This window comes from Grampus griseus (assembly GCF_964374135.1).
Source record: "Grampus griseus genome assembly, chromosome: 9".
In the NCBI taxonomy this organism is placed as follows: domain Eukaryota; kingdom Metazoa; phylum Chordata; class Mammalia; order Artiodactyla; family Delphinidae; genus Grampus; species Grampus griseus.
This window is the reverse complement of record NC_139003.1, coordinates 92529089-92543994: the sequence shown is the minus strand read 5'-3', so window position 1 is coordinate 92543994 and position 14906 is coordinate 92529089. Positions and strand designations below refer to the sequence as shown.

General features: G+C 39.9%; 2 protein-coding genes across 3 annotated transcripts in view; one reads left to right on the top strand and one right to left on the bottom strand.

Moving 5' to 3' along the window:
* The window catches only part of SUGCT (succinyl-CoA:glutarate-CoA transferase), a 683669-nt gene extending 671654 nt beyond the window's left edge, over positions 1–12015 (bottom strand). For both annotated transcript variants that reach the window (XM_082662115.1, XM_082662116.1), the window contains exons 1-2: positions 11842–12015; positions 305–356 (exon numbers count right to left, since the gene is read on the bottom strand). In XM_082662115.1, coding sequence (XP_082518241.1) covers positions 305–356; positions 11842–11959 — 170 coding nt within the window. In that variant the 5' untranslated portion in view covers positions 11960–12015. The remainder of the gene's footprint in view (positions 1–304; positions 357–11841) is intronic.
* A 355-nt stretch (positions 12016–12370) lies between these two features.
* MPLKIP (M-phase specific PLK1 interacting protein) lies at positions 12371–14290 on the top strand. The gene is made up of 2 exons (XM_082662513.1): positions 12371–12783; positions 13782–14290. Exons 1-2 carry the CDS (start codon positions 12445–12447, stop codon positions 13980–13982), a joined length of 540 nt encoding a protein of 179 aa, XP_082518639.1. The 5' UTR covers positions 12371–12444; the 3' UTR covers positions 13983–14290.
* Positions 14291–14906: the final 616 nt, after the last annotated feature.

The following is a 14906-nucleotide window of genomic DNA, read 5'->3' as shown; positions in this document are numbered from 1 at the left end:
GAATGACATGAGAAAATACTCAAAATATAACATTATGTTTAAAATGTGGATAAACCTGTAATTTCAATATGGTTCCAATTTTTATTTTCAAAAGTTATATATAAATATGCAGATTGGAAATAAATGTATAAGTATTATACTAATTGTCTCATAGAATGATGAAATTACAGGAAATTTTCTTGGTTTTTCTTTCCAAAATTTCAATGATAAGCTTATAAACACCTTCTTATAATCCAAGAAATAAATGCCTTTTTAAAGAAGGGGGAAAACTCAATCACCAAAACACAGATAAACCAATGCAAACCTTGTTAGATCCAGAATTCTTACACCCTCCAATGGCTTCATATTGTCAGTATCTGGCAAAGACAGAAAATACTTAAGTTGATTACTAATTGTCGGAAGGAATAATGCAGAATTCTTCATATTCTTAGTAATATCTATTACTACCAAATAAATAAATAAATTTTCCTTCACATTTCTGCTTTATATATAACACAGAAACCTTGACCCAGTCCAACTAAATCAATCTGTAAAAATTAAAGCCTCTAATACCAGATTATTCCCGATTTAATAAAGTCCAAAGCTACACTTAAGATAGTTTGTCTAATGAAAAATTTAAAAGTGGGACAAACTAATGAAAAATTTAAAAATGGGGGGAGGGGGTGCATAGGCTGAGCACAGAGGGTTTTTAGGACACTGAAAATACTCTGTATGATACTGTAATGATGGATACATGTCATTACACATTTGTCCAAACCCAGAATTGAGAAACAGAACTTTCCATTACCTGAAAGTTTTCTCCTGCCCTTTGCAAACTACCTCTCCCTCCATCCCCAACCTCAGGCAACCATTGATCTGCTTTCTGTCATTTTAGTTTGCATTTCCTAGAATTTTATACAAATGAAATCATACACTATATACCCTGTCTGGCTTCTTTCATTCAGCATTATGATACTGAGACTCATCCATGTTGTTGCATTTCTATGAGTAGTATCCTACTCTATGGATATACCACATTTGTTTATCCATTCAGCTGCTGATGGACACTGGGTTGGTTCCAGTTTTAGGTTACAGTGGATCAAGCTACTATGAACATTTGTGTACAAGTCCGTGTGTGGACACGTTTTCATTTTTCTTGAGTAAATACCTAGTGGAATGGCTGGGTAATATGGTAAGTTTATGCTTAACTTTCTAAGAAACTGCCAAACAGACTTCCAAAGTGTTTGTACAACAGCGCGCGTTCTAGAAACTCCACATCCTCACAACACTAGGTATTGTTCATCTTTTAAAGGTTAGCCATTCTAATGGGTATATGATGTTTCTCTGTGGTTTTAACTGGCATTTCCCTGTTGACTAATGCTGTTGAAAATCTTTTCATGTAATAATAGGCCATTCATACATCTTCTATTGTGAATTGCCTCACTGCTTTTATTTTTTTTAACTTTTAATCTTATATTGAGGTATAGCTGATTAACAATGTTGTGATAGTTTCAGGTGTACAGCAAAGTGACTGAGTTACACATATACATGTATCTATTCTTTTTCATATTCTTTTCCCATTTAGGTTGTTACATAATATTGAGCAGAGTTCCCTGTGCTATACAGTAGGTCCTTGTTGGTTACCCATTTTAAATATTACAGTGTGTACATGTCAATCCCAAACTCCCTAACTACCCCTTCCCCTGCCTCATTGTTTTTAATACTGAAGCAAAATATTCGAAACAGTGCAAAAATCCACCAACAGGTGAAATGTTAAATAAGCACCTGCACATCCATATAAAAAAATACCATACCAATGTTAAGAAAAATGAGACATTTACATACCCTGACATGTAAAGTTCACCAAGATATATTCCTAAGTTAAAAAATAAATCAAGTTGTAGAACAGAATGTATAATATGATCCTATATTTGTAAAGATACATAATAACATTAATAATACATGTTGGTATTTCTAGGAGCATTCATAAAATTCTACTGGTGGTTAAATCCTGGGTTAAGAATTTATGGAGAACTTTCACTAGCTAAGTTATTTATTTCTGTAATTTTGCTTAATTGTGATTAAGTGTATAATCAGCAAAAAAAAAAAAGAAAAATGAAAAAGTGAAAACATAAAGAACAAAATGAGAGAGAAAACAAGATATTTTAGAGAAAATAAAACATAGAAAAAGACCTCAAATGTGAGAAGATATTTTGACAACATTAGGAATGAATGGACAAGTAATTCTTTATGTTACATAAGACTCCAAAACTACTGGTCTTATGTACTCATCTCTTTTGGGGCCCTTGTTTTATTTCAAATGATGCAGGAAATATATTTAGCGGTCTCTTCAACCCATAAATCTCACTTCATTATAAATCTATAAAGAGAAGTCTATATTTCTCTACCAATATCAACTCACAACCATAATAAATTTTGTTTAATGACACAAAACTTTTCAAATGAATTAATTTAACATCAGGCAATAGAATTTTACTTTTATTTTCTGAGAAGATAACCAGAAAGGACTTCTAGAGCACATTTAAGTCAAAATCAATTAATGAGTTTTAAACAGTTAAGAGCATAAACCCTGGAGACTGACTGAATTTAATTCTCTGCTTCACTACTTACTACCCTAGTGACCTTGACCAAGGTAACTTCACTTCTCTGAGCTTCAGTTTCCTCATTTGAAACACCTATATCATAGAGTTTGCAAGGATTAAATGAAATGTTATATGTAAAGTGCATAGTACACTTCCTGGAACATGGTAAATGCTCACTAAAAATCAACAATTGTTGTTATCATCATCCTCATCATTGTATTATACAGTCACAATACCTATTAAAGTAGATAATCCAGATCTGAAAACAAGAGAAAAACACATGACTCATGATTATTTCAAAGAACAGAAAATAACATATATGATTCTCAATACTCTATACTTTAAAAAGATATCTATAGCCATATTTTGCCTGTTTGTGAAAGACCAGAATAGGCTGATTACGGGGGGAAAAAAACAGTTGAAAAGAGCATCTATTATAACGTAATTTGTTAAGATATATTGAGCAGCTTGTATATTGCTCTAACTTATTTGGCCTCTAGGATGGAAAGCTATTATGATGATCACAGCTGAGTAACCATGCAAAGCAGTATAACTATAATGAAGTTGCCATCAAATCTATGCTTGCCAGAGCTGCTTCTAGGAACTCCCCTGGTATTTGGCCCTAAGGTTTCCATGACACAAAGAAACTTCAGCAGCACCAGAGTAGATATAATTGACAGATGCCCACACAAGTGGCTCATCTGTATGACAGTAATCATGGCATCCCTCCCCCACTGTACTAGTCAACTACTGAGACATTAAAAAAAAAAAAAAAGTCGTCATAAAACAAACTGATCGAATACCACTATGAAATACAACATGTGATATACACCGAAATGATTTATTAATTTGATATTTTACAGAGAACTTAACTACCAGAACTTAGGAGTGAGACAGTAGATGGATATCTCTTCAAAGCTTTATTTAGAATAGTTAGCAGGATATTTTCTTTCTAGCACAGGTTAAAAGTCTTGAAAGAAGCTCTGTTCCTAATAGTATAATTTGGCAGGTAATTTTAGGAGTTTAGAGTACTTGGAAAATTAGAATCCACTGGAAAACATTCCAGGGAACCTAAAAATTTTGAGTTGTAAAAAGGTACTGTGGAAGTGATGCCAAAGTTACGAGGCAATTACACCATTTAGAGACCACCAGAGAACAAGAGCTAGATGGATAGCAACTTATAATAATTTATAATTCACCTTCCATTGACACTCAGTTTCTTGAGAATTGCCCTTCTCTTGTAAGGACTTGGCTATTACTATGGGATTTGCAATCAAACAGGTTTTTAAACTGTTGGATGCTACTATTTTAATGAAAACTTGAGAAATCTACAGGAAGAACAGTGGAAAAAGACCAGATAAAGGGTTTTTCAATGATAGGTAAAGCATGCTACAACCGAAGTACAAATCAGTGCTAATCCCAAATCCCTCTGCTCTTCTACATTTCCCAGCTTCTCTTGCAATTAGGTTGGGCCCAAATGCCGGGGGCCTGGCCAATGAAACGTAAGCTAATTCCAGCCCTGATCCTTAAAAACATCCCACAAAATCCTCCAGGCTTCTATACTCCTGCCACAGTGACCTTGGAAGCTACAATTTTCAAATGGTGTAGCTATATGTGCAAGAAAGATGTTTTATTGTATTAAGCCACTGAGACTGTAGGCTAATTTGTACCACCACCCCATCTAGCCTATCCTGACCAATGAAGAAACCAAGCATTGGAGGAGGAAAAATGGTAGCCTCTAAGCGATCGTAGAGCATCAAAGCCAACAACTGGAAAGTCCATTTCAGGGGTAGGTTGTTTCACTGTTAGCTGCAGTCTTCAAACTGAGAATATGTGAAGACTTTTGTAAGAAATGAATCATTTTAAAGAAATCAATTTCCAGGTCTTCAACTTTCATATACATTTTTTCCTAAAAATAAGCCTTCTTTCATGATAAGCCTTCTCCCACTGGGCAGAAGGAAAACATATTCCTTACACATTACAGCTCTTACCCTCATCTTAGTTCTTGTAAAATCTACTTGTGATAAAAACTTTTAAATATGAACTTAATATATGCAATGAATTGCCTTTCAAAAGTCATTTAGGAGAAAAACCACTGCTATAGACTGGCACGTGGAAAGGTAGAAAACGGCACCAACTTATAGACTTTATAAATCAATTTATAGTTATAGGATTCACAACCAAAAGTCAGGAAGCCAGAGAAAAAAACTTCAGGGTTCAGGCCTCCTTAAAGGGCCAGCCTGAAGTGAACTACTCAGAGGATAAGAAGTGGCTGAGGGCTTCCCCGGTGGCGCAGTGGTTGAGAGTCCGCCTGCCGATGCAGGGGACATGGGTTCATGCCCTGGTCCGGGAAGATCCCATATGCCGTGGAGCGGCTGGGCCCGTGAGCCATGGCCGCTGAGCCTGTGCTCCACAACGGGAGAGGCCCATGTACGCAAAAAAAAAAAAAAAGAAGTGGCTGAAGCAGGTACTCACGGAGCAAATGATAGCAATGAATTACCAAATATGAATGGCCACAAACCCAAGAGGCCCCTGGAACTTCTCCGTGTTGGTGTGGTGGCTCTCCTCCCGGAGAAGACTGAGCAAAGGCAAGACCTTTGTACCAACTAGGGAAAGGCATCCCTTCCAGGGGACAACCAGCAAAACGCCATCACAGGTACTTGAGGGAAATGATAATTATCACGGCAAAGAAGAAAATGTGTGCACGCGACGCGTGGGAGGGTGGAGGTGGGGCACAGCGTGACTGTGAATGTGATGAGCCTCTTTTGACACAAAAAAGGTAGAGAACCTGATTTTACAGACCCACCGCAGATAAACGGAGGAGGAACAGAAGGGAAAGGAAGGGACAGCCTGGAAGAAGTGTGTGGACGGATACATATGTGAGAAAAAATGTCTTATGATTTGATTTGTTTTCGGGACTTCCCTGATGGTCCAGTGATTTAAGAGTCCGCGCTTCCACCGCATGGGGCACAGGTTCGATCCCCAGTGGGGGAACTAAGATCCCGCATGCCGCATGGCAGGGCCAAAACCAATAAAGAAACAAGCCCATGATTAGTTTTCAACAGCTTCCAATGGGTAATTCTGACGAGCAGGAGATGTCTAGAGGGAATTTAGGATGCTTTTTGTGAAGGGCTACAGAACCCTCCCAGGAACTTCTCTTTAAGGAGTAAAGATAAAAATTATTCTCTAAGGCTTTTAGAGTTTTGGGGGATGGAGAAAGGAGAATGAAAAGCATGCTTCCAAGGACAGAGGAAGGTCTTAAGGTGACCTAGCCATGTTCATGTTATAAATTCTTTCAAACTTTTCACACATTTCATCAAACTGTCCACCAGAAAGGCAGTATTAACATATACTGGCACCAGCAGTATATGAAAACAGTGTTCTCCACCATCTTCCGTAACCCCGCATATGATCACTTGGTTTGGGGAGCATACTGTTTACTTGTTTGTTGTAAATTTAACAGTTAAAAATTTGCATGCTACCACCATTTTAATTTGCATTTATTTAATGATCTCTAAATTACACTGTTTTTAACACTTGCTCTTTTTCTTCTCAAACATAATCTATTCTTCTCGTTGGCCCGTATTTCTACAGGCGTGTTTATCTTTTTTCTTATTGATTTGTATGGATTCTTCGTGTAGTAAGAATATTAACCTTTTATGAGTCATAATTAGTAAAAGTAATTTTTCTTTATCTGCTGTTTGGTTTTTTGGATGGTTTTGGAATTTCACTTTCGAAAAATCATTTCTTTTACTTTCTGCCTTTGCTATTGTTTCAGAGTTCCTTCAGACTACCCACACCTTCAGTGAGTTGCTAAAAGGACTCAGCACATAGTTGTATTCATGGCTAAAGGTTTATTACAGCAAAATGATATATGACCCAATCAGTCAGTGAAAAAGATGGGCAGAGTCTGGAAACATCCATGCACAGGCTTCTTATGTTCTCTCCCTCCCATGAGGGGCCACGCCAAGCTTCTTTCGTTGCTTCTTTCTCCAGCAACAAAAAAATTCAGTAACATGTGCAATGTTTCTGCTCAGGGAAGTCTATTACGGATCCAGAACCCAAAGGCTTTATTGAGGGCTTTTCACATAGGCACTCTCTGCTCAGCATGCACCAAAATTCTGGACTCCCAGAAGAACAGCAGGTGCTCACCATAAATCCATAAATCACACTGATTGTACAAATCATCTAGGCACCCTTATTAACTAGGAAGCAGTTCGAGTGCCAAGTTCCCAGATGCCAAACAAGGGCCACACTTGTAAGAAGGTCTTTCTAAAGATAGCAGCCTGAGGCCTGCTATGTCAACTCTTTTCTGTATAGGTATCATGTTTTTCCAACCCCACATTATATACTCATGTATAGTTGGTTTTCCCTTTTAAAAAGCTTTTATTTTCCAATTTAAAGTATGTGAGGTTTATTTTTTTCTATTTATATATTAAGTATTTGCTTCTTAGATAAGAGACTAATATTTTTTCTTGCCTTCTATTTTCCTAAACATTTCAGGTTTTCTACAAAAGGTACGCATTGTTTTTACAATTGGAAAAATACAAAGATACCAGTTCTGGTGACATTAAAATTTTACTTACTCCTTTTAAAACAAACATTTGTGTCTGGAAAAGAATAATCATAGTCTTACATTTTTCTTCATGTCAAAGTATTCTGTCAACAATTTTATTATTTTCAATGAAAACTTTTATAAGTGTGAGTTAATGCATTAACACTTGCATTACACATGGGTGAAGAATATTAGTCTAAAAGAAATAAACATGTATAATACTTTTCACCTGTGCTTGACTACTGTGGATGGTGGATACATGCTTAGAATTGAAAAGAAGATCATTAACAGTAGTTTGGCTCTCAGAGGCAAAAACAAGTTACTTCTAATACCTGCTTTATCAGTGAGAACATTACATAAGTGATAGTTAAGTGGTCTACTGCATTCAAGGCAGGTCTCACCTTATCAGTAACTGAGCTAATCAATCCCAGAGATGCCTTTACTTTTCTACGACTGACAGTCTTCAACATGGAACAGCTGACAACAGAACCTATATAAGGAAAACTGAGGTAACCTGAAAGGCTTCAGGAAATATTAAGATAAAGCTTATGCTCTAAGTATACATACAGTAGGCCCTCTGTATCTGTGGGTTCCCCAACTGCACACTCAACCAGCAGTGTACCGAAAATATTTGGGAGAAAAAAATGCCAAGAAATTCCAAAAAGCACGATTTGAATATGCTGCGCCTCCCACAAATATTTACATAGCAGTTGCACCATATTGTCAACTATTTACATATCATTTATATTGTATCAGATATTGTAAGTAATATGGATTTGATTTTAGGTATACACAGGTTGTGTAGTTATATGCAAATACTAAACCATTTTATATAGTAAGGGACTTGAGCACCCTCAGTTTTTGGTATCCAAAGGGGGTTCCTGGAACCAATCCCCTGCAGATACCGAGGGATGACTGTACAAACATTTCTAGGGCTCCCTTCAGCAGCACATATACTAAAATCAGAACAAAAATTTCTATACATAGAAACTATTAAATACATTCTTCTGTCCTAAGAAGTGCTTTCATCATCAAAAATACATTTTTGGGGGGACTTCCCTGGTGGTTCAGTGGTTAAGACTCTGTGTTTCCAACACAGGGGGGTGCAGGTTCGATCCCTGGTCAGGGAACTAAGATTCTATAGGCCGTGCGGCATGGGAAAAAAAAAAAATATATATATATATATATATATATATAAACTTTTTAATATCTATATGTATTCAAAAACATGAGGTTTTTGAAGCAGAGATCAGAGTTATTATTACTTACATCAAGAAATGCACCATTTTTCCCACACCTAATATGCCACAGGCGTCATAATGAGAGCTGGTGGACTAGGCGTGCACATATAAGGATTGAACCACAGGACAGATCCCCAAAATTATAAATCTATTAGTTTGTATGGGATAGCTGCCCAGCAGCCACCTTCCCCCAAGAAAAGCAGAGAAAGCTTATCTCCCTAATGTAAGCAAATTCTCCTTCGGAAGAAAAGGGGATGATCCCTGGGTTCTAACCCTTTGGAATATAAATAAATGTCTCCAGGGGGAAAGATAAACTTCCCTGGGTTTACAATCTCAATCTTGGGAATGTCTCCAAGGCTCTGAGTTTTATACCCCTTTGAAATATAAACATAAACTTCCTGAGAGTTCTCTAACAATCATTTCAGTCATCCTTTAACTTCCAAGGCTTGCCCTTTAACCCAGGCTCTAGTTTCCTTGGCTTAGAAAGCCCTGACCATGCAGAAACATGAAAATATTTACTCCTTGGTAATAAGCAGTAAAACTAACCAAAGTATTTACTTTTGCAGCACTCATTAATACGTGACAGCTACCTAAAATATTGGCTTTCAAACCCTTTCTGGAGAGCCCTAGGAACTCCTTAGCAGTGCCCCAGAAGTGTCTTTTCAGGGAGGTAGTTAAAGTAGGGGACAGAGGGACCAGCTACAAGACCCCAATTCCTGCTTCAAACACAAAGCCATCTGCTCTCATAAAGGCTCTACAAAAAAAAAAAAAAATTGTTTAATCTACTGAAAAAAGACACACCAAAAAATCTTAGGTAACCCGAATAAAGATCCTCAGTCTTATAGAAATAGACAAGGCCCCATTTTCACTTACACTTAAATTTCCTTAGTGGTACTCTTATACAAGTAAAACTTATAAAACATGCACCACCACAAAGTTAACCAATTAATCTGGGGACTCCCCATATAACTCACGGGTCCTGAGAAAGTTCCTTGACGTTTTGCCTGTTGATGTCCTCTGTGTACAATGCCACTTGAAGACAGCATCTAGCCACTAACAGTGTCTTCAATAAAGGCACCATCCTACTGAGGATCCTGTTTTCTAATGCTGGTCCTCCCTAAAGAGTGCTGCAATTCTCTTTTTGTGGGAACAATAGCTGTGTTACTCACAAAAGTGCTCTTATCTCTCCACAGGACTCAGACTTAGTTCATGGGGCAGCTACCAAACTCTCATATACATCATCCCAATTCACTTTTCTATTTCCAGGTAATGCAACATAAAACTTCCTTCATCTCTCTTCCCCTGAACTCACCACCATATAAATAACCAACACAAGTATGTATCTGGGAACCTCAGACCCACCCGTTCAGGCAGCCAGACTGCAATTCCCAGGTTAATACTCCGGAAGATTCTAGCTACATTCACAAAAGTTCAATACTAAGGTTATATCTACTAATCTCTAAATATCTAAAATAATATGCTACGCAGTACCCACTATCAGAATTTTACATGCTTACTTATCTATTGCATTTTTCAAAGGACGGACTGAGTGTCAATTCATATTTCTTTACCTAGGAAAAAAGACAACTGCCTGGGATTCAAGAAGCCTGAGTTCTGGTCCCACATCCATTTGCTATGTGAATTCAAGCAAGTCACTTCACTTTCCTTGGACAATTTCTCATCTGTGAAAAGGCAAGTTGCCTATTCTCAGAAGTGATCCAAGTGGAATCTGGAGTTTTCATATAATTAAGAATGTACTCTCCCTCAATCCTCATATATACCTGAAAACATGATGACAGGCACACTGTCATGTGCAATCTACCTGTCAAAATCTACCTCCCCCGTTTCTAATGCAAGTTCATATGTGTAGAAGATAGCAGTGTATCACTATAGGAAAGAGCATTCCAGAAGTGTAAGGCAAGTAAAATGACAACTTACAGTACTTCACTCAATTCTGCAAAACCTTTGCCAGTTATTTAAAAATTAACAAAGGTAATTTTGATCCCTGCCACCCTCATTTTTCTGCTCCCTCCCCCCAAAATGTAGATTAGTTGATGATATTAAAGGGGGTATTATAGGTGAGAATCACTGACCAATATGATGTGACCCACTCATTCATTCAATAAATATCCGACAGCTCAATTACCAGGCATTAAGCTAAGCACCAAAGACAATGTCCAGAAAGGTGCTTAGCTTTGGCCAGGACAAAAGTATATAATAAAGTGAATAATCTGGGATCCCCGGGCCTTAACTGCATCACAAAGCCTTGATGGCATTATCCTGCCTTGATTGATTCTACAACTTGTATCTAAAGGAAAAGCTTGATGAACTGAATTCCCTCAGAACAAACCACCACAGGAAAGTGTGTATCTCCATTCATCAAGGACAGAAGCTGAGAAAACATCCCATTCTTCGGCTTTGCCACGTCACAGAACGTGTCAAATGGACAGTGAGGAGTGGCACCTGCAAGAAGGTTCACAGGCTGAAAAGCACAGGTCCAGGCTACCCATTAGGCTATGATTAAATGAGTCCGAAAATTCTTTAAGATTCTGTTTCCTACAAGATGATTTCAAGACTCACAGTGGACTATCATTCCCAGATTCGGAGGGTGTAAAGAAAGTTCTAGAAAACTGCAGTAAATCTAAATTTCATCTTCCAAATAAAATTCTGAGACAGGTATTCGGTACAAAGGTGGGTTTATACATTAGGGGTCATTCTTGAATGACCACACTTTTCTTTTTAACCAAAAGTCTGTGAAACGATCATTATTTTAACAGCTTTAGCCAAATGTTGCTAATTTTGAAAATCAGGCTCTCTGCTTCCTAACCAACTCGCTTACCCGCTTGCATTTAACAAGAACAAGGAAGGGAGTAAAGTCCGGCCTTTGCGAGCACAGCCTCGCCCCCGAGTTATTTAAGGTGCAGCCGCATAGCACAGGGAGATCAGCTCGGTGCTTTGTGACCGCCTGGAGGGGTGGGATAGGGAGGGGGGAGGGGGGGAGACGCAAGAGGGAAGATATATGGGAACATATGTATATGTATAGCTGATTCACTTTGTTATAAAGCAGAGACTAACACCATTGTAAAGCAATTATACTCCAATAAAGATGTAAAACATAATAATAATAATAAATAAAGTGCAGTCTGAAACCCTTCCTGAAATGTGGCTGGGGGTGCATTTTTCAAGGTATTTAAACTTGGGGGACGAGTGGAGAGGAGTAAGGGAGAGAGGCGAGTTCGCCCAGTAGGACCACGCAGGGGCCGGACCCAGGCCTGGACGCCGGGTAGGGTGACCACGGGGCAACCGCGGAGCCAGGGCAAGGGGAGACGCGAAAGGCCAAAGGGCGGGCGCCGGGGGCAGCGGATACTTCTGGAAAGCGCAGCGCTCTCCTCAGGATGCCGCTGGAGTGGGGAGGCTGGGGCTGGGGTCCCTTTCGCCGCCCGGACCGAGTCTCGGAGGATACCTGACTGCGGGCGGCCGGTCCACAGCCCCCTCCCGCCGCCCCGGCGGGAGAGAAGGCCGGTTCTCCGCAGAGCCGCGACCCTCGCCAGCGTCGCCAGCGTCGCCAGCGTCGCCAGCATCGCGAACCCCTCTGAAATCCTCCTTCCCTGCGTGAGTGGAGAACGAAGTGCGCGCGCGACCCGCAGCCACTGGGGGCGCCCGCGGACACCTCGGTCCTCGCCCCCCGCCAGGTGGGAGGGGCCCGGCCCTGCCGAGCTCTCCGGGCCCCCCTCCATCCGTTCGGCAGGCGTCTAGTACGTCAGTCAGTGGCAACCAAAGCCCGCCAGACTGCAAAGGCCATTGCTGGGGCCCGGGATTAGCCCTTTCCTTTATCCTTTTTCTTCCTCTTTCCTTCACTTAAATCAGCTGAATCTGTACCCAATTCGATAACCTACTTATCCCGCCGCCCCAGAGGAACCTTTGTGAGGCCGGAACCAATGTGGTCTATGGTGCTGGCGGGCGGAGGACTGTTTTGGTGAAGGACCACGAAGTGTCTGTGAACGGTTGGTCTCGACAGTTCCGGCGGGAGAACGCGCCATTGAAGTCCTCGTTTTCGTCTTCTGAGATGCACCGACAGAATTTCCGACCCCCGACTCCTCCTTGCCCCAGCCCGGGTGTAGGAGGTTGGGGAAGCGGGAGCAGCTTCCGGGGTACCCCGGGCGGAGGCGGAGCGCGGCCGCCATCCCCGCGGGACGGGTACGGGAGTCCACACCACACGCCGCCGTACGGGCCCAGGTCTAGGCCCTACGGGAGCAGCCACTCTCCGCGACACGGCGGCAGCTTCCCTGGGGGCCGGTTCGGGTCTCCGTCCCCTGGCGGCTACCCTGGCAACTACTCCAAGTCCCCCGCGGGGTCCCAGCAGCAATTCGGCTACTCCCCAGGGCAGCAGCAGACCCACCCCCAGGTAATAATAGCCAGCGTTTGCCGAGCTCTTACTGTATGGCAGGCATGGTACTGATAATCCCTTTGCGTGGATTATTTTGAATCCTCTATGAAGTGAGATACTATCGTTAGCCCCATGTCGCAGATGAATAAACTGAGGCTCAGAGAAGTTAAGTATAACTTTCTTTAGAATGCTGTAAAAAGTTGCAGAGCTGTACTTTGTTTCTATAGTCCTCCTACTTTTAGCCAGTACACTGCCGCTCAAACACAGATATCCCTAATTCCCTCTCCTTCGTCAGGGGCCTAGCCAGTTCGTTGCAGTAAATTATTCTGAGTCCCCGGTCTTCAAGGAGGAAAAAAAGCGAATGAATCCCCAGCGTAGGGCTCAGCTCTAGGGTTACAGGCTAGTGCCATCTTCCTACTGATGGCACCTTTTCCCTTTTTTTCTCTTCTTCTTTTTTTTTTTTTTCTCCTTTTGGCCTTCGTTTTTCAACTACATTGGCTTCTGCTCTAAGGCTTCTTTCTGGTATATCTAGGATTCTGTGGTTTAAATCTTAAATATGCTTGGTAGTTTTCCAACTTATGCTAAACCAAACCCATCCCTTTGAGTGTGGAGCTAATGAGATGGGAGGGTTCTAGAAATTTTGAAGCTGTAGGGTTAAAAAAAAAAAAAAAGTTTAATTTGCTTCCAGAAGCAATAGGGAAATACTGAGGGAAGACTACAGTACAAGTAATTTCTTACTTCATCACCAGTTTATAGTTTGGGAAAGTTATTACATTAGAAACCCAAAAGGATTTGAAGTGACAGTGGGCATAAAACTATCAATAAATTAGTATATCAAATAGGTTTAAATACTTTTTTAAAACACTAGATTAAAGGAAGCATGGACTTTGCAAGTGAACATATTTGGGTTCAAGACACAACTTTTAACTAGCAGTGTGATCCCCTCTAGCCTCTAAAGAAAAAGTACCAGTTACCTCTACTAAATGTCTTTTTAACTGATGATTTTTTTTCTAAAGGGTTCTCCAAGGACATCTACACCATTTGGATCAGGGCGTGGTAGAGAAAAGAGAATGTCTAATGAGTTGGAAAGTTATTTCAAGCCTTCAATGCTTGAAGACCCTTGGGCTGGCCTAGAACCAGTATCTGTAGTGGATATAAGCCAACAATACAGCAATACTCAAACATTCACAGGCAAAAAAGGAAGATACTTTTGTTAACATTTCTGAAATTCAACTGGAAGCTTCATTTGTCAGGAACATCTTGGACAAAACTTTTGCTTGTAATTAAGTTGAACCCTAACGTGGTGACTTTGAATAATTAGTTGTGTCTTCCTTCATCATATCAAGTATTTTTGGTGTTAGAGAAGACATATGGTAGGATAATTTGCAATATTTAGCTCTCTGGAAGTGCCTACCAATTTTAGAAGATTGACAGTTTCCAAATACTTAACATTCTTGGTTATATAATGGACATTTGTCTTTTAATGTTTTTCCAATGTTTCAAAATAAAACGTTTTGTCTTTCTAGCTATATTGTGCTTTGTCATATGCCAAAGAATTATTAAAATAATGCTTTGTAATCACATAGTTAGAATTCGTAAGTATATATTTTGCATACTACTTTTGAAAATGAAATAGACTGTCCTTTGTCCTGTAGACAGTTCTTTATTTGTTCATAGGGAAAGGGGGTAAAGGAAAAGAATAAAGGAGATTTCTATTCATATTATAACCATTGTTCTGCATGCATATTTTATGTAATGCTTTTGTAAAAATGCATTGAAACTTGATTGAAAGTTACAGAAACCCGCTTAAGCTTAAATTAAAATATTCATACCCTTTATACTTATTTAACTGCAGAGGACAAGGATAGACCTACTTCTTGCATAGCTATATTAAAGAATTCTGCATCTGAATTTCTCTACTCCACATCTCTCAGTATTGTGGAGTCATTTTCTCTTGAGGCCCAGGAAGATGGCTACCAGCAGTCTTAAGTCACTTCCATTGTGAAGAGAACATTTCCCAGCTCTGTCAATCTCAGTGAAGACAGATTGGCCATGCTTAGGTCAAATTTTAGAGTCTTAAGCCAATAACTATGATCAAGGCAGTGTGGCATGATTAGCTTGGACATGGATTCACCCCTACA

Coding starts and splice junctions, on each gene's coding strand:
- MPLKIP (XM_082662513.1), top strand. CDS start 12,445: ATGCACCGACAGAATTTCCGACCCCCGACTCCTCCTTGCCCCAGCCCG. Junction 12,784..13,781: donor AGCAGCAGACCCACCCCCAG/GTAATAATAGCC, acceptor TTTTTTCTAAAG/GGTTCTCCAAGGACATCTAC.